Source organism: Hippoglossus stenolepis, chromosome 10, assembly GCF_022539355.2.
Source record: "Hippoglossus stenolepis isolate QCI-W04-F060 chromosome 10, HSTE1.2, whole genome shotgun sequence".
Taxonomy (NCBI): Eukaryota; Metazoa; Chordata; class Actinopteri; order Pleuronectiformes; family Pleuronectidae; genus Hippoglossus; species Hippoglossus stenolepis.
Window position 1 is genome coordinate 12,141,592 of NC_061492.1, and position 18,983 is coordinate 12,160,574.

The following is an 18,983-nucleotide window of genomic DNA, read 5'->3' on the forward strand; positions in this document are numbered from 1 at the left end:
CCGTAAACCTCTCATGCGTGCTTGCTTTTTGAGATTGTTGAGCAGATCACCGATGGACGTTGGTTCTCCTTTAGTTGAATACTCCATACTCTGCTATTGACTAAAACATCAGCCTCTGTGGTTATTGAACTAGGTTTTAACAAACCGCAGTAATAATGGATTCAAGTGTAAGTTCAGCCATTTTTATATACTTCTGGTGTCGAGCTATACAGATAGACAACTTATCTGAGGTACATGCCAAATCGTGATTTGAGTGTACTGTTGCACCCCTATTGGGAGAGGAGGGATATCTCAAAACCTCCTGATACTAGTGAGACTATTGACATGACTGGATACCACTAGAGTACTTCTGATCCAAACTGAACTCCCTCATTGCTGCGGACCAGGTAGCACATTTGGTCCGGCAGTGGGAGAAGGTGAGAGTTATGTATAACAGGAGCTGCCATTCCTGGACATGTGTGGTAAGAAGTAAGAGGTGATAAGTTTGTGTATCCAGGTCGTTGTCAAGGGCATGACATTCCTCCTCATTCCTCCTCTCTCCTTCAGACAGGGTGCTAAGAGCTCTCGTCTCTCTCAGAGAGTGCTCTGCCCCCGTGCTTTGACCTATTCTGCTCTGCCCTTCCTTGCCCAGCGATGCCTGCATCTGGTATTTTTAGCCATTGTTACCATCTTTCTCCTCTCTCCGGCGCTGACATTTCCTTCCATTCACCCTCTCTCTTTTTTTTCTCTGGCTTCATTTTTGACCTGCAGCTCGTTTTTTTTGCGGCTTCCTCCTTCGCTGTGCCTTTTTTCTCTTCGCGTGGTCATTTTTTTCACTCCATTTTTTTAATATATTTACGCTCAGTTCCTTCTGTTTGTTTCTCCCCTTGAGCCAGTTGAGTGAATGGCTGAGTGCTCCTTGACGTGGCCCAGCGAACCAGACCGTGATCCTGTGAGCTGACAGGTTGAGCACGCCACTCCTCTGCTCTTGAAGCGGAGGTCAACAGTGGCATCACAGTCCTCTCTGCTGCTCTTAACGGTCACATTACAGCAGAACAGAAATGTGTGTGTGTGTGTGTGTGTGTGTGTGTGTTTTACGTATATAACACAGAAATGTGCTTAACCACTTAGTGCTAAGCTGTTAGCGTTCAGAATCTCATTTCGACGCCATGTTTCAGCAGGTGCTCACTGTAGTTTTGGGGATTTAATTACAAAGTGGAGTTAAATGCATCATGGTTTTCTTGATTACTGTTTGAGTTGCAAGCAATTGGGCTTGGCGTCTTCTCTCTGTTATTAGTCAACAATTCCTGTTGCTGAATTGTGTTTCTTGTTGTTGTACGGAGTGACACAGCCAGTTGCACCCAGTAACGTCTGCTTTTGTTTGTCCTAATCGCTCTTAAATCAGCGCCGCTGCGGTAGAGATGATGTTCAATCAAGCATTTTGCTCGAGCAGCTATTGAGAGCACACCTGCGACAATGAGGAATCAGCATTGCCAGAAATCGCGCCACGCTCCTGCTTTTCCAGAAAAACCTTCCATGTGACCTCACCCAGGTCCCTGCTCAGACAGCTGTGGGCCGACTGGGAGGAGGATGATTCAGCGTACTGATTCACACTGTGATGAAACACACACCTGCAAACGTACACACACACTTGCAGTAACTATGTTCATTAGTTAGTAAGAAAGTAAAGTATCCGCCTGTAGTTGTCATGATGGTGTCATCTTTGTGAACCTGTGGGTTCGACCTTTGAAATTCCTTTCTGGCTTTGAAACAGGTGTTGCATTAGTTGTTTTCTTTTAACTTGGTGAATTTCATTGGGTTAAAGTCGGCTGCAACTAAGGATTGTTTTTATTTATGTTATTAGGTCAATTACAGGAATAGTTTAAACATTTTGGGAAATACACCTTTTCACTTTTTTGCAAATTAGCCGTTAGTGGATTGTGGGGTGAATTTTTTGTCAACTAAAAGATTTGTTGACAGCTTTGTATTAAAAGTTAAGATGGAAAGTTTATTTTTGATCCTTTGAACAATACTTGACATAACAGTAGGTATTTTAATGGTTTCTGTCTTATAATTATGGTAGTGATTATCTCATGTTAAAGTAATGGATTAATTAACTATTCAGTTCAGCACTATATTGCTTACTTTTGTTTAAAATATGTATTTTTTGTGTGTTTTTCTTTCACAGGATCTAAAAAAGCCTTTTGACAAAGCCTGGAAGGACTACGAAACTAAAGTGTAAGAATCTAAACATGTTGTGTCTAATCACCATCTCCTCTCTGTAAATGTACAACGAGACATTGGATGCTTTCAGTGAATTTCTTAAAATTGTGTTCAGGAGTTTGTCAAACTAATCCGTATCTGTGATGCCATATGTCGAACTGAAATGTGCCGTTTGTGTCTTGTCTCTGTCCGACTTGTCTGGACTAACTCTCCCTCTCTAACCTCCCCCTGTGATTTACTGTCAACACATCCCTGATAATGTGAATAACTAGCCCTCACTGCCGCCTCTCCTCCTCTTCACTGTGATTGTGCATGCACAGAACACACAACTTTTTATAGCGCTTTCATATATTTTACAAGCTGCAAAGGACATTCTTTACTGAAAGGGTAATAACGCCTCTCGTCTTCAAACCGTTTTTGATCGGACAGTGCAGACTTTGTACTGACATTGAGAATTCAGCCGGATGCTTTGTGACTGTTCCTCTCCGCCCCGATTTATTCTTTTGATTTGACTCTATTGATGGGAAACTGAAGCCGTCAATAGAGTCCAGCAGTTGTCTGCCTGATCGGAAAAACCACCCGAACCTACCCTTTGCTGTCGCTCTACTTTATCACCGATCTCTCTGCTGTCTACTGCCGCTACACAGCAAGAGTCTCTTTTCATATCACAGCCACAGAGAGATGAAATTATTTTGTTTTTACATGCTATTGATTTCTGATTTTCCCTTTTTTGGTTTGCGTGCATCCGACACTCGAGTTAGATTTTTGTCTCCTGATTGGAGATCATCTCATTTTAAATGCTGTCGAGTCAGGAAGGAGTTTAATCTTTGATTTATTGACTAAATCAAGACAAATTTTCTTCAATTTAAATGCAGAAAGAACATAGAAAAATCGTAAGTCCTGTATTTGTGTGCTGACTCCCTTCCTGAAGTGACAGGACTGAAAGTGAATACTCTGCCTCATCATCAGTTGAACGACCGTCAGTTTGGCCGGCAGCCAGTCAGCCTGGCTAACATGTGTCCCGCTATTAGTTGCAGCCCTGATGATGCTGTAATGCTGCCAGGCCTGAAGATTCATGTGCTGACAAAGGCCCGCAGTGTCCTCACAGCAACATCAAATCTCACACGTTCACATAAGCTAAACGGCAAGTTTATGACCAAAACCGAGAGCTGTCACAGCTCGTTGTAGTCGTCCTTCAGGTTATGTATTTTAGTTTTCATTAGATGGTTGATTACCTTATTAAAAACAACTTTAACTTGGTCTTCTCTTAACATGGCTCAAAAGCTTTTCATTCATAACTGGCACTATTTAACAAGTAAAGGCCATGACAAAGGCAGCATTTATTCATAGTTGGACAAGCTCGGACAAGGTGTCAAATCTAAGTAAATAGAGGCTTTTGTCTGATCCCCACAAAAGCTGAATTGTGTAAAGAAAAAATAACAGCAATAACTTCCTGGAGCGTTTTCCTGGCACCTTGAGGTAGACAGGCACGCAACCAACAAATCCAAAGCTTAGCAAGAAAGTGAAGAAGCATATTTCCTAAAATGTTGAACTATTCCTTTAAGAGCAGTTGGTTTGTTTTTAAATCAAAAGCTGGCTCGCGTCAGTCACACCACACTTCCGTCTTTGATGCTTCAAGTGTATAAACAGCTTTTCCACAATCAGACATCAGTGAGTGAAGTCTGTCTATAGATGCACATGAACCCGGGCTGAACAGTTTTCAAACGGCTCAGTCACCGACACAATCTCCTTCCGTCGCCCAGGGAGTGAACAGACTGCTGCATCCTTTTTACAGGAAATATGCTGTGATTAAAGCAGCATATGAAATAAAAAGAATGCCCCTTCTTGCATGGACTGGTGCCCCCCCTCCTGTGTTTTCCTGACTGCCTGCGGGAGATGCTGTATGCAGAGTTAACGGTCTTTGTGATGAATCAGCCCTGAGCACTGACTGACAGGCAATGTAGCGTGTGAAAGATCTCACCAGAAGCAGATTCCTCATGCTACGACAATCAAAGTCTCCAGTTGATGCTCACTCATTATTTTGTGACTTCCATTAAATACACAGTGTTCATTCATTATTTGTTAAAATAGACAATAAATCTAGGATTTTAATAGAGAACAGTCCAGCTCAGTGGATGGTGATGTTATAATAACATGATTAAACAAATTATCAAATACATTTTAATGGTATCTGTTATGTGAACATGTATATGTTCACTTGATTACATTGAAAATCTGGCAGTGCAAGACTTTAAAATTGGTTAAAAACTGGTTACTGTACATCTTTTGTTCTGTTATCTGGTCAGGAAACCTCAGTGAACCACACCGTGCCTCCATATGACAGAGGATGTTGCCTGTATTACTTAACTATCTCAAGTAAATCCTTATTTCCTGGGCAAAGTTGCTGTGGAGGTTAAATTTTTCTTATCTCAGAAAATAAGTGAAGTCCTCATCACAAATCCTCTTAAATTTAAAGTTTAAAATCCTCATATCACTGTGATAACAGAGGTGAAGATACACTGACATTAGTTTCCCCAACAGTCCCTTTATTTTACCCATACTGGTAATTTAACCATTTCTAACCCAATAACAATTGTATGTGAAAGCATTGATCCCCTCTATTTGTTTGCCAGACAACAGCAGGGCTGATTTGACACAATACCACACTTTTATATGCATTTTGTGGTGCAGTCGGGGATGTGCTTTTTAATTTCCTGTGATGTCACTTCCTCACAGCACCAAGATAGAGAAGGAGAAGAAGGAGCACGCGAGGCAGCACGGGATGATCCGGACAGAAATCAGCGGGGCGGAGATCGCTGAGGAGATGGAGAAGGAGAGGAGATTCTTTCAGTTGCAGATGTGTGAGGTTGGTTTGACTAAAAGAGTATTTATCATTAACTCCGCCACAGAGGTTATGTTTTCATCATCACCTATTTCTTAGCAGGATTACACAAAACCTGTTGAACCGATTTTATTGAAACTTTGTGGAGGGATGTGGTATCGGTCAAGGAAGAACGATTACAGTTTGGAGCAGATTCATTTAAGGGGGGGATTTCACTTTCTTCAACTTTTTTGTTGATCCCTCAAGAAATAATGCAGGGATCTTAATGACAAACAGGCCCACTGAGAGGACTGATGTCTTTGAGTTTGTGCAATTTGGTGCGGCTTGATTGAATTTAAGGAGACTGTTGGACCTATGTGCTCCACTGAGTCTCCATTCTAGTTTGTTTTTCAACTTAAAAGATAATAAGAAATTTGATATATGCACCATAAAGAATGAAAATTGCATCTCCTGCTCCGAAAATATGACTGCACACAGACTTTTTTGAATCTAAACCATAAACTGTCTGTGCCAAACTTCTGCAAAGCTTGAATTCATTACATTTTGCTATTTTTCTGTTGTCCGTGTCTTTTTTATCTTTCATTTTAATGAAGCTTCACCTGAAAGATGTAGATTTTGACTTTGAAGTGTCGAGACGTGAGATGAAAGTGATGTGTCTGTTTAAGATGAAGCCCCAGTTGCTTTTCCCCTCTGAGTGAACTTGGCCTGACTCTGCCTGACTTCATCTGTATTCAATATGTTTACAGTATCTCCTCAAAGTCAATGAGATCAAAATCAAGAAGGGGGTGGACCTGCTGCAGAACCTCATCAAGTACTTCCACGCGCAGTGCAAGTAAGACATACAAATGTGATTCCCATCTTAAGAAAAATATATTTTTATTCTATTTAAATTATCAAGATAAAACATGATGTGCTTCTCGTTCAGTTTCTTCCAGGATGGTCTTAAAGCTGTGGACAACCTGAAGCCTTCCATTGAGAAACTGGCCACAGATCTGCACACAGTGAGGACCTCAGCAACCCTAATGTCTTAACTTTCACATTTTCTTTTCCTCTCTGATTTACACATGTATATTTTCTTTCTCTCCTGTTTTGTTTTCCTTCACATCAGATAAAGCAGGTGCAGGATGAGGAGAGGAAGCAGCTCACTCAGTTGCGAGACGTCCTCAAGTCGGCGCTACAGGTGGAGCAGAAAGAGGTAACACACACACACAAATCTACGCACACACAAACACACAGTGCTGAAGGTCCTCTTTGACCTTTCAAAGCCAGTCCAATATCCTAGTTAGATTTATTACTATAAAAAGGGATTTTCTAAGATGAAATTATTTATAATGTCGATAATCCTGAACTTTGTTATTAACCAACTTCTTTCAGTGATGACTGGGAGCATTACAAACAGTTCAGGCCACTAACTGATCACACACTGAACCCTAATGAGTGTAAATGTGTGGGATATGAAGTGCAGCATATAGAAGCACTGTATAAATGAGTGTGACTCGTAGTGTTTAGACCCTTGGAGCAGTCGCTAAGACTAGAAAAGTCATATAAATGCATTCTATTGCAGTCTACCCTGTTGTTTGATGAATTTTTATTTAATTAATTATTATGAATTATTAAATATGCTGCTAATTGCTGCAGCAGCTCCTGGTCTCATCTGAAAATTGTTTTCTTCTCTCTTCCACTGCCTCCATCTTTTGTGAAACAAGTCTAGGAGAGTAAGTGGACTTCATGTAAAAACCTGGTCGTTTACATCCTGTTCCTCATCCTCATGTCGGTGTTGTTGCAGTTACAGGACTAGATGATATCTGTTATTTTACCCTAGATGATCATTTATGTTCCTGTTTCAGTGCTTTTGTTGCCTTTTAGTTCTGCTGTTGAGTTTGAATGACGTGTCGGTGAGAAATGTTTGAACTCAAGCAGCAGTCCTGCTCCTTTGGTTGTGTTTGTGTGTGTGTGTGTGAGAGTGTGTGTGCGCTTGCACCAACAAACTCATTAATGTCCTGCCAATGCTGGCCTTCAGAATCAGTCCTCTTTGTTTCCCGACAGGAAATGACATCACTCACACAAAATTCCTGACCTGTGTTTGGTCCTTTTTTGTCGTAGCGGTTGTTACATTGCAGTCTAACCTGTATATTCACAAGATGAATAAACATGTAAATTAGTTTAGTTAAGGTTTTATATCCTTTCAGATTTACTAATGAGTCTAAAAATGCTAATGGGAGCTTTGTGTCGCCTGTTCAGAGGCATTAAAGCGCTTCCTATCTTCTCCTCTACCTCTTGTACAAAACCATTCAGGCTCACAGCAGCACTCTCTTTCCTATTGTTGATCATTCTCGCCTCGAAATCCTCTGAGGAGCCGGAGAAGCAGAGCGTTAATCAGCCATTTAACACTTCACTGGCTCCCACACGTTTGCATGTGGATTTGCGAATCCTGCATGCAGCAACTGCTTTTTGTGTCATTTTTTAATTTGTGTAACAGCTCTAATTTGTATTATCTGGGTGTGTGTGTTTCTCCCAGGATTCACAGGTGCGGCAGAGCACCACCTACAGCCTGCACCAGCCACAGGGTAACAAGGAGCACGGCACCGAGCGCAGTGGGTACCTATACAAGAAAAGTGACGGGTGAGTATTTTAAAGTCACGTACAAAGATCAGACGTCAGATTCTATAGTAACAAGCTTTAAATATGTTATGAGCACATTAAGATAAAGATTCTTCATAACAGGAGGGAAAGTTTTGATTAAATTAGGCTGCAACTAATGATGATTTTAACAAAACAAGAATGTCTATTTTGTTTTCAATGTATCAATTGAGCTCTATATTATTTATTTATTTATCCGAACCAGTGACAGCCAGTGGCCTGAGGCATTATGTTTTTCGGGTTGTCAGTCCATCCGTACATCCAATTGTTGTGAGAACAATATCTCAAGAAGACCTTGAGAGAATGTCTTCAAATTTGGTTCAAACGCTCAGTTGGACTCAAGGATGAACTGACTAGATGTTGGTAGTCAATTATTTTTGCCTTTTGGATGCGATATCTCAGGAACACTTGTCTCCTCTGTGAATTTTGTAGTTTGCTATGCCATTGTATATATGAAATACTGATTGCTGTGTGTATTGGTGTTGCAGGTTGAGGAAAGTCTGGCAGAAGAGAAAGTGCACGGCGAAGAACGGATACCTCACCATCTCACACGGCACGGTGAGCAAACATTAACACCTCTTTCTCTCTCGTCTCTGAAAACACAGCTGAAGACAGGACAAGTTCGATGTGGTTGCTCTGAGTAAAACACATGAACAGACCTCCACTTGTGCTTCACTTCCACTTTGGGCACCTGAGTTTCAGTGTCCTGGCTGCAGGCCTTCTCTCCCCTCGCTGGCATGAATACATAAACAGCAGAGCAGCGGCGATCACAGGCCGAGTTCACCAGTTAACATTCTTCTCACATCGCTGCCTCAGCCGAGTCTCACTTAACTCAAGTTGTTCCCATATAAAGATTGAACTTGCCCACAATAGTTCATCTCACACAAGCACCTTATCAAGTGTTTCATTTGGCTCCAGCAGCCATCAGATACGGTTAAACACACCACCCTCACTCATTTATGTTGTTGTTTTTCCTCCACCCTCCCTTCTCTCCGGCAGGCTAATCGGCCGCCGGCTAAACTCAACCTGCTCACCTGCCAGGTGAAACACAATCCTGACGAGAAGAGGAGCTTTGACCTCATATCACGTAAGTTCATCACACTTTTTATTACTTACGTTATCTTCCAATTTTTTTGGTGTGAACGCAAGAGAGAGAGCAGTGAAGACATGCAGCACAGGGCCTGGTGGGAACCGAACCCCCCGGCCGCTGCAGGAGGCCTCAAATCTCCATACCCCCAGCTCACCTGGTTGAGCAGGTGCCACATATATCCCCTTTCCCCTTATCTTTACTCCAATCTGAGGCTCTAACTACAAATGCTTCACTCAGTAGAGAGCAGATGAGATCATTTTAACAATAAGTTAACAAATCCGGTTGGACTGTGAGGTGTGGCTAATGACCCCTTTTTAAAGTAATTAAGAAGAGGAGATGACAATGATTATCGAGAGGGGAAACTATGAAACAAGAGCTTAAAGAGTTTTTTGTTTTCTGTTCAGCACTTCACCCTCAGCCCGACCTGACAGTGGGATATTTAAATGCTCTCTGGAGGGGAATCGCTCAAACCTTTGACTTCATCTCTTCTCCTCCGTGATTAATGCTCTAGCTCCCTTTCCTTTAATTCACTTCTCTCCTCATTTATTTCTTTTTTTTTCTTTTAGACGACAGAACGTATCACTTTCAGGCTGAGGACGACCAGGACTGTCAGATGTAAGTGCCTGTTCCTTCCTTGTGTGTGTGTGTGCGTGTGCGTGTGCGTGTGCGTGTGTTCATGTGTTCAGACTTGTGCCTAAGTGTATCCTGTTTACCACCTCAACCACTTTTTCCACACACTTCCTACCGCACACCGGTTCAGCCGCTAGGCCTTGTGTTTACCCAGCACCTCCTGCACATTAACTGCCTTTTACTCCATTCTCACAATTTAAACTTTCTGCTTCAGCTGCTCCCAGCCCCTCCCCTCACCCTTCTTTTCATCCTCCTCTTTCATTATGGTCATCTCTATCTGACTCACTTCTCCTGTACGCCCCTCTCCATCTCGTCTCGTTCTCTGCCCTCCACCAGCTGGATCTCGGTGCTGCAGAACAGTAAGGAGGAGGCGCTGAATCAGGCCTTTAAAGGGGACCAGCATGTCGGCGAGAACAACATTGTGCAGGAGCTGACCAAGGCGATCCTCGGAGAAGTGAAGAGGATGACGGGAAATGACCTTTGCTGCGACTGTGGAGCCCCCAGTGAGTGGCAAAGATAGGGAAACCACTAAAACACGAACAGAATCAAAACTAATTTAATGATCTTTAACTAATTCTAAATAAATAATGCAGCCAAAAGTTAGATTGATGTTCCAACTTCCAGGCAACATTTAGTTACCATCTTAGACAGGTACTTGCTGTTGTGTAGAAGTCTGCCACCATCACTCAACCAAAGAAGTGTGAAGTGTGATTGATTCCTAACTTTTTAGATTCATTATCATCCCCACCTGACGCACAGTGTCATTCTCAGATTGTAAATAGATGTTATTTATTGGGAAACACCTAAAAAATGTACAGTACACTGTGCCCTCAGATGGTCAGTATTCAGCAGCACCAACACAAGATATATAGCATGAACCCTTTTATATCTGTTGTATATGTTGAACTGTGGAAAATTATATATTGCTCCCACTGCAACTATGTGCTATGAAAGTTGACCTTCTGGTCGTCCCAACATCCTGAATTTGTAAAGCCAGTGATATGTGCACTGTAATGGATGAAGTGAAGCAAATATACAGAAATGATTTGGTGCCTGGAAAGTAGGAACCATTCTACAAATTAATGTTATGCACTTAGAAAAGTGTTAACAGTGGTTCATATTTATATTTATCAGCTAAATCATGTAAAAACCACTGGTATGTTTGTCCTAAGTCCCTGATTTAGAAAAGCTGAAATTCTTGCAGACCGGATCTGTTAGGACTCAAATCTTTCTACCAGTAATGTTTCCCAAATGTATATATGTATATGTGTAAATGTATATTCTTAAACCTAATGTATACAACATACATATATACTCAGATATGTGAAGTGTATCTAGGCCAGACTTAGTCACAGTTTGGCTCTGTCACTTTCCTCAGATGTTTTTGTGCCATGAGATAGTGAAATGTCCTTGAGGCAGATATCAAATTTCCAGAGCCCACAGCTTCCCACAAGGACACATCGAAGTTAACTCATGTGCTGCAGAAATTACTTTTTTACCTCAGTGAATTTTGCCCGAGGAAAGTGTGTCACTCGTGTGTTACTTACTTTGTATTCTCTCCTCTCTCTGTGTGTCAGACCCAACGTGGCTGTCCACCAACCTGGGTATTCTCACCTGTATTGAATGTTCGGGGATCCACAGGGAGCTGGGCGTCCACTACTCCAGGATCCAGTCGCTCACTCTGGATGTACTCAGCACCTCGGAGCTCTTGGTAAAGCACTTTTCTGGCGTCCATCTCTGATCTTCCTCATGTCCCCTGTTCTCATCAGTGATTGATTCATTCGATTGTATTGATTTTCTGTATAAATTTGTCGGAGACTTTTCAGGCAGGATTGAAATAAGTAAGGAAAGGAACTGAGGTTTGAGTTTAGAACAGGGAAAGAGGGGACACTTGGAGAAGGATGGTAAAAAAAGCATCCTCCTTGGCCTCCTCCTCCTCCTCCTCCTCTTCCTCCTCCTCCTCCTCCTCCTCCTCCTCCACTCTGAGAACTCTGGAAGTCTCCTCACCCAGAATAGCTGAGATTTTGTTTGGCTTTTCTAATCACCGTTTGGTGCAGAGATTTACCGCCTGTGGGACGACCGGTATTAAACGCTTCCAGTCTTGATTGCGTGGTGTTAAAATGTTTTGTTGACCACAATCAGTTGGTGTTGTGCAATTTTAATGTTTGTGTGTGTGTGTGTGTGTGTGTGTGTGCGCTCCACAGCTGGCCAAGAATGTGGGGAACGCAGGCTTTAATGAAATCATGGAGGCTTGTTTAAGTGCTGAAAATGTGGTGAAACCCAACCCAGCCAGTGACATGTAAGTCACCCCTACAACTCTTCTCCTACACACTCATCCCTCACTTCTCCTGCCTCCTTCACTCGTCTCACATTACACTCTTCCACAGCCAGTCCACAACTGGCGACACCTTAATGATCCGGTGCCACGTCTTTTTAAACTGCATGATCAGCATTAGATCAGCACACATTTCAACCAACTTGTTTATATCAGTGATGACATGTTAATGATAAATTATATGACACGATAGGCCTTCAGGGAAAAGGCCTTTTCAGGGTTAAACACAGTAATTATGTATCGTTAGTGTATTTATCCATCATTAGGCTTTTATGCATCATATTTTAGGTTTAATCCTTTTTTATTAGCAGATTTATCACATGATTCCACTGTTCACATCCTGTGCACGGCTGCTCAAATCACATCCATGTGTCACATCTCTGACAAAGGTTTGCAGACATAACAGAGAAGAGCAGTGGTTGTGTTTGTTTTCTGAACCTGTCTGACACGTTACTTTAACAGGACAGCTGATTTTATTTTTTTAAATAAAGGATAGTGAATGTTACAGAATTCAAAATGTTATATATATATTGCAGAAAAATGTGGTTCAAAAAAAGTAACTTAGGTTCACAGAATCTAATTGGACAAAGGGGCTAAAACTTGCTGCTAGAATTCAAACTGTAGCTTCATTGTTCCTTCATCAAAATATCAACCATAAGAACCATAATGTAGCACATAGTTTAATGCAGATTTATATATTCTACTTTTGTGTTTTCCCTTAAAATGTATTAAGACTGATAAAGCATGGCAAACAACAATCTAATTCTTGGCTTTCGATTGGCACTTTCCCTACATTACTGCTCAATCACACATACACGTGTGAAACAGTCTCACCTGCTACCTGTAACTCAACACCTCTCCCTCCTTACATCCTCCACCAGGCAGGCGAGGAAAGACTTCATCACAGCCAAATACACAGAGAAACGTTTCGCCAGGAAGAAGTGTCCTGAAGCGACGTCGCGGCTCCACACGCTGTGCGACGCCGTGAAGGCCCGAGACATTTTCTCCCTCATCCAGGTGTACGCCGAGGGAGTCGACCTCATGGAGCCCATACCTCTGGCCAACGGACACGTGAGTACACTTTACTTCTTAGTCATAATAATCTGTTGCGTCGTTATTGCTCATTGATGATTCTTAATAAATACCTCGTACTCCTAGCGGTTTAATTCAAATGTTGTTGTTTTTTCAGGAACAAGGGGAGACGGCCCTTCATCTCGCAGTGAGACTGGTGGATCGAACATCTCTTCACATTGTAGACTTCCTCACTCAGAACAGGTAAAGTGAAAAAACAGCAACCGTGCATTCATGCATCACCTCAGTTATTTTTTACTGGCAGAATGAAATGTGCTTGAACGAGTTTTGACAGTTAATCTGACTGTGCAGAAAACACTGGAGAGACCACAATGAAAACACTCTCTATTTGTCCAATTGGAGAAATGATTCATCTTAAAACTTCTTCTTTTAGAGCTATTTTCTGATTTATACTCGATGCAAACCTTCATAGAAATAATATACACATATTTTACATTCTGGTCAAAGCTCGGTTTGTTTGTCTTTTATTGGATGACGTTATATATCCAGTGCATCTTAGAGGCTGTACAGAATAAACCAAGGCTTTATTTTATGCCTCCAGTGTTTGTATTTAAACTTTTCCTCTCTGTGTTTGTGTCCCCCGACAGTTTGAATCTGGATAAGCAGACAGCCAAAGGCAGCACGGCGCTACACTACTGCTGTCTGACCGACAACAGCGAGTGTCTGAAACTGCTGCTGCGGGGGAAGGCCTCCATAGAGAGCGGTGAGAAAACCAGGATGAACCATGATTCATCACTGTGCAACTCTTTCCTTCTCTTTCTTTCTATTTCTCCGTCTTTATTTTTCTCACCCTTGGACTTTATTGCACTATATATTCAGTTCCTAATAGCTGTTTGCTGGTTTCAAAGTAATAATTTAACTGGCCACTAAAGATGGATGTTCCATTTATAGACTTAAGAAGTAGCTAAATAGCTGATTAAACTTAGATTTTATTTAGAAATGCATGTAGAATTATATGATTCAGTTCGTATTATTCCTGCAATCATTGATCGATTAATTGATAGGTGAATTAGCAGAAAATGAAGGTGGCTATTTCAATAGGAAATTTATTATTTAAGCTTTTTTCACATTATTTTGGTGCAAACTTTTTATGGTTTTTAGCAAAGTTACAGTTTATTCTCTCTCAAAGTTAGTTTATTCTCTCACAAATTCTTCTCTCATACAGCTCTTTCCAACTCCTACACATTTAGTTCCCAGAGATTTGAGCTTTGCCAAAAGTCCATGGCAACTTTTTCTCACGACATCAATTTATCTGCTCCGCTCTGACGCCAGCAACACAAGCACATAATAGATACACAGAGACTGAGCGCAGAGAGAAACCAGGGAGCTGCTCGGTGTGGGAAACAATCTAATTACACATTTCTCATGCCACTGTGGAAAGAGAGGAAAGAAAATGGGCTGTGTCTTTGTGCTCGTGTGGCATGTGGATACAGTGATTATATGTTTCTGTTGTTTTCTCTTGCAGCTAATGAAGCCGGGGAGACGCCGCTGGATATCGCTCGCAGGCTCAAACACCTACAGTGTGAGGAACTGGTGAGCTCACTGTGTTTAGACTCAGGCTTATATCTGCAAACACATCACTTCCTGAAATCACGTCGGTCATCTGTGTTTATATGTGCATGGATTATTTTTTTTGTCTGTGTAGTTGAACCAAGCACTGGCAGGGAAATTCAACGTCCATGTCCACGTTGAGTATGAGTGGTGTCTGCAGCACGAAGACTTGGATGAGAGTGATGAAGATCTGGATGAGAAGGTAAGAGATCTCTAGGGAGTATTTATGAAGAAAACTGCTATACAAGGAGTTGAGTTAATAAGAATGAAAAAAGAAAATGATTTGCAGCTTATAGAGGAAAGTTGAGACCTAAAATAAATATGCATCATATCCGGTGACTCCTTTTGTTTAATTTTTCAGTAAAATTGGATCAAATGTGATTTGGAACATCTCAGTTTGGGAGTAAGGATTGTCTGAATTTAAAAGTTGTTGATCTATATTATTTGCAAGGAAATAGGCTGGGTTTTTTTGTGTGGTTTGATTGGACCTTAGCATATTTTGCAGCCAATCATTTTATGACCAGCACAATTATGAAAGAATGACCTGCTTTAAAATTTTGGTTTGAGAAATTAGCAAATTTACTTGTGTCATAACGATATGTTGAATTCGTGTTTTTAATTATACCTCATAATAAGAACACTAGAGGGCCGCTCGGAGAGTATACTGTACATACCTCCAAGGTTAACGCCTTATTTTAACATGTTAAAGAAAGTGAAAAGAAATTCTTGGTTCTTCTCTGAAATTGAAAAGGTTCTTCGTCAAGTCATGACGCACCCCCTCCATAGAATTTTAAGGAAATATATTCTACAGATTCTGTGTAATCCTGCTAAAAATCAAACAAAGGCAGATGAAATATCTTTGGCAAAGGACAAAATGTATCAAGATTCAAAAGTGGGTAAATCAAAAACATCATGCCTTAAAATCCGAGAGGAAAAGACCAAAGATGGCAGAACCACAAATCTGATGAACCACGTCTGACCTGTTCGGTCTCAAATTGTGCAATCACAAATCTCACATGTGTACACTGTATATTTCACCTTTGACCCACACTGACCCTCTGATGTCCTTGCAGCCCAGTCCTCATCGCAGAGACGAGCGACCGGTCAGCTGTTACACCCCGAGCAGTAACTCCACCCTGGGCCCCGGAGGCCGCGACGCCCTCTCCAAGGACAAACAGCGCGGCTACATGCCCAGCCTGGTGAACAACGAAACCTACGGCACCATCCTCAACAACAACCAGAGTCAGAACGCCACCACCTCCGCTCCTCCCTTGCCCCCGAGAAACCTGGGTAAGGGTCAGACACAGCAGCACCAGAGATAGAAGAGTGGAAGGCCAATGTAGATTGTAGATTTAATGAAATCTTAAATCTGAGAAACTGGGTCTGACGTCTTTGCCCTGTGGAAGTTTTATTCCTAAAATCTGCCTCAGAGGAACATCCTCCTTTACCTCTACAGTATCTGTGAAGTCTCCTTTCCCCTTGTGCTGCTGGTTGCCATGGCCTTTATGTAAATGACTCTGCGGATGTGAGTGACATTTTGACCTGTTCTAACGCCACAGATGTCTCTGGGTACAGAGGCAGAGAAAAGATGGACAGGCCGCCTGCCCAGAGAGTTTCTGACCTCTTCACCAGGAAGAGTTGGTCTCATCCAGTCAAATGATCTCAGGTCTAAAGGGCAGGATTTATTTTCATGTTGGACAGAAGCAGTTTGTGACACCGAGCTGAACTTCATGAAAACACAGTTGTTTTAAAAAGGTGTGATAGTGTTTGAAGAAAAAACAATCTGAAACCTTTTCTCATAAAATTTTGTGTGTATGTGCTTAGGGAAAGGGGAAGTTATTTCTTTCGGCAAAACGACTTGTGACAAGTCCACCGCATTCGATCTTTAATAACATTAGTGGTCGCCTGGAGTGCGGCCAAGAGAGCGGAGGAGAAACAACCAGCTGCTCACCTCACCAGCCTCGACATTCTGCACATTCCCTCTCCCCATTTAATGTCCTTCTCGATTACACTCAAATAGAAACGGCTTTTAAAGTGGACGGCTGGACGCTGGTTCGGGCAATGTGAGGCACTCTCTCTCTCTTCCCTATTAATAATCTCTCTCTCTCTCTTAGTCCAGTTATCCGGTCTGGGTGGGATCATTCAGTCGTCAGCGTCCGGCAGCTGGAAGCCCGGTCCTTTAGACCTGGTGGGGCGACAAAGGTCGTCCTCAGACCCCCCCAACATGCACCCTCCTGTCCCGCCTCTGAGACTCACCTCGACTGGAGGTATGGAGAGACCTCCACCCATTGTTCCCTCTCAAACTTAACCAGTTTCTAAGTAAAAGCAATCATGGATTCAAAGTTGATCCTCTCATAAATGCCTCTGTAAAGAAGATGTAAATATTCCAGTTTTTAATGGGCTCTGCTAAACATTCAAATCTTGGAGACATATGCACATATCTGTCATTTCTCTGCAGGTGCTGGGTTTGTTTATTATTTATTTACACAGGTTGAATTCAAACAAATGACACACTAACAATCATTCAAATCTAATATGTGCACACAAACAGAAATATTTGTAGCGTACCTTCGTTTCTCAATTGAATCTGTTCATTTATTTATTCTAAGATAATTTTAACAATTTGATAATGATTTATAATAACATAATTACTCAGCAACCCTTTAAAGGGTAATTGTATCAAATATGATTGGATGATGATGATTTACACTCACTGAGCACATTATTAGGAACATCATGCTCATACTGGATAGGGCCGGTTTTAAATCAGTGTCAAGTTGTTGAAGTTCAAGTTGTCCTCTTTTTTTCGAGAGCCTGTTTTTGTGAAAATCCCTGTAGGTCTGCGGGTTTAAGAACTGCATCACGGTCAAAATCAATGAGATCCCATTTTTTACATGTATGATTTTAAATATTGAACTGCTGCCACATGACCGAATGGTTGTATAGTTGCATGAATAGGCAGTTGTACAGGTGTTGCTAATAAGGTGCTAAGTGATGTAAGGATTGATTCTTTATTGGCAATTTTGCAAGTATATTTTATGTGAATGATAATAAGTATAATAATATTAATAATGATGATGATGATATGAACCAGATGAAAATAACTCTGGTGTGTGACTATGTGTTCTAGTTCTGGGTCCTCCTCCTTTGAACTTACAGTCCAAATCAGGCCAGGGGCCCCCGGGGTCCAGAGCGGCACCACCCAAATCTCCTGCTGGGTAAGAAAATAAAACTGCATGTGTGTCTGCAGCCGTAAGAAAAATATCACCGTGTACAAAAAGAGTTGAGCGGTGACTCCACAGCTTCATTATCTTACACCAGAGGACAATAGATTCATATATTTCAGTACACACACACACACACACACACACACACACACACAGGGAAATCATGTATTTCCTCAGGGTTGTGTATCTTGCTGTTGTGAACTCTTGTCTCGCAATGTGCTGTTTTGTTTCCTCAAGAGGAATGAGCTCACACGGCTGCTGTTTAGCTACTTCATTAGCTTTGAGGCTAAACTCTGTGTCGAGCCAGAGGAGCAATAACTCTCCTCCCCAGTCGCCCCTTTTTTTTCCTTTTTTATCTCCCCACAGGGCTGATAGTGCTTCAATAAATCTGCTGCGGCGTCTCCGAGAGCTGGACACTTTACTGTGTCTTTATGTGACCGCTACTTTAATAATGGGGACACGTGTTTTTTTTTTTACATTCTTTGTATTTTTCAGCAACGATAAAAGCTTCAACAGAGGACCTCTAAATCGAACCCAGTCCATCGAGAGACCAGGTGAGAGATGAGCATAAGAGAGGGAAAAAATCACCTCAGGTCAAATCTGCGTCTGTTCAGTGTCTCCGTAAAGTTCACACATGTTGTTTCACAATCTGTCAAATCCTGTTTCTTCTGTGGAAATTGTGGAAAGTTCAGTTGTTGCCTGCGTGATATAATTTCCTCTTCCTGTTCCAGCTAAGGAAGTGCCAGGATGCCCCCAGAACTCCATAGGTCAGTCCCTGCCGCCAGCCCCCATGCCGAGGAAGGCCTACCCAGTGAGTGCCTCATGCTTCCCCTCATTATCGTCCAGATACTGCAGCGTGTAAAGTGCTTATTCATTGGTACTGTTTCACTGAATCATCGGCTGCTGATTTAACGAGTCGTGCTTCATGCCGTTGCTGGGGTTGTGCGGTTTCCTCCTGTGTAGGGTCCACCTATTGTCTCAGTGTTTCCAGTGTCGACTTAAGCAGTAAATATCCTTCCTGTACTCTCACTCTGTTCTCATGCAAAGATTCATTCAGTTTCTGGAGGGAAGCTGGTTGTGTAAATCTGTTTTTAAGATTTTTAAGGTGGAAATTAAGAAAAAGTAACTGATTGCATTTATTTTCATTTTGTCAGGATTTATAGCAGGTTTTCCTTTTTGTCTTCATTTGGTGGCTTTTTCTCAGTTGCATGACACGACATTCTCTGGAAAGGCTGTTCACAAGAACGGAAATATATATTTTTTTCTGCCACCCCCATAGTAAAATGTCCGGAAAATACACAAGCGGGTCGATGACGTTTCATGCAACGTACATGAAACTGAAAAAAAACTCAAAAATGTATACATATATGAAAA

The 18,983-nt window shown here is 41.8% G+C and overlaps 1 protein-coding gene across 4 annotated transcripts in view; it reads left to right on the top strand.

Moving 5' to 3' along the window:
- The window catches only part of asap2a (ArfGAP with SH3 domain, ankyrin repeat and PH domain 2a), a 54,650-nt gene that overhangs the window by 31,651 nt on the left and 4,016 nt on the right, over positions 1-18,983 (top strand). For 3 of the 4 annotated variants that reach the window (XR_004697682.2, XM_035168131.2, XM_035168135.2), the window contains exons 5-27: positions 2,168-2,217; positions 4,939-5,068; positions 5,791-5,876; positions 5,970-6,045; positions 6,153-6,239; positions 6,751-6,759; positions 7,563-7,666; positions 8,173-8,242; positions 8,684-8,771; positions 9,341-9,389; positions 9,741-9,907; positions 10,982-11,115; positions 11,609-11,703; positions 12,621-12,810; positions 12,929-13,014; positions 13,419-13,534; positions 14,297-14,364; positions 14,477-14,584; positions 15,456-15,672; positions 16,497-16,649; positions 17,513-17,600; positions 18,105-18,163; positions 18,341-18,420. Coding sequence is in view for 3 of the 4 variants with exons in the window: in XM_035168131.2 (XP_035024022.1) it covers positions 2,168-2,217; positions 4,939-5,068; positions 5,791-5,876; positions 5,970-6,045; positions 6,153-6,239; positions 6,751-6,759; positions 7,563-7,666; positions 8,173-8,242; positions 8,684-8,771; positions 9,341-9,389; positions 9,741-9,907; positions 10,982-11,115; positions 11,609-11,703; positions 12,621-12,810; positions 12,929-13,014; positions 13,419-13,534; positions 14,297-14,364; positions 14,477-14,584; positions 15,456-15,672; positions 16,497-16,649; positions 17,513-17,600; positions 18,105-18,163; positions 18,341-18,420 (2,310 nt within the window). In the remaining variant the exon portion in view is untranslated. The remainder of the gene's footprint in view (positions 1-2,167; positions 2,218-4,938; positions 5,069-5,790; positions 5,877-5,969; positions 6,046-6,152; positions 6,240-6,750; positions 6,760-7,562; positions 7,667-8,172; positions 8,243-8,683; positions 8,772-9,340; positions 9,390-9,740; positions 9,908-10,981; positions 11,116-11,608; positions 11,704-12,620; positions 12,811-12,928; positions 13,015-13,418; positions 13,535-14,296; positions 14,365-14,476; positions 14,585-15,455; positions 15,673-16,496; positions 16,650-17,512; positions 17,601-18,104; positions 18,164-18,340; positions 18,421-18,983) is intronic. The other variant, XM_035168132.2, reaches the window with a different exon arrangement.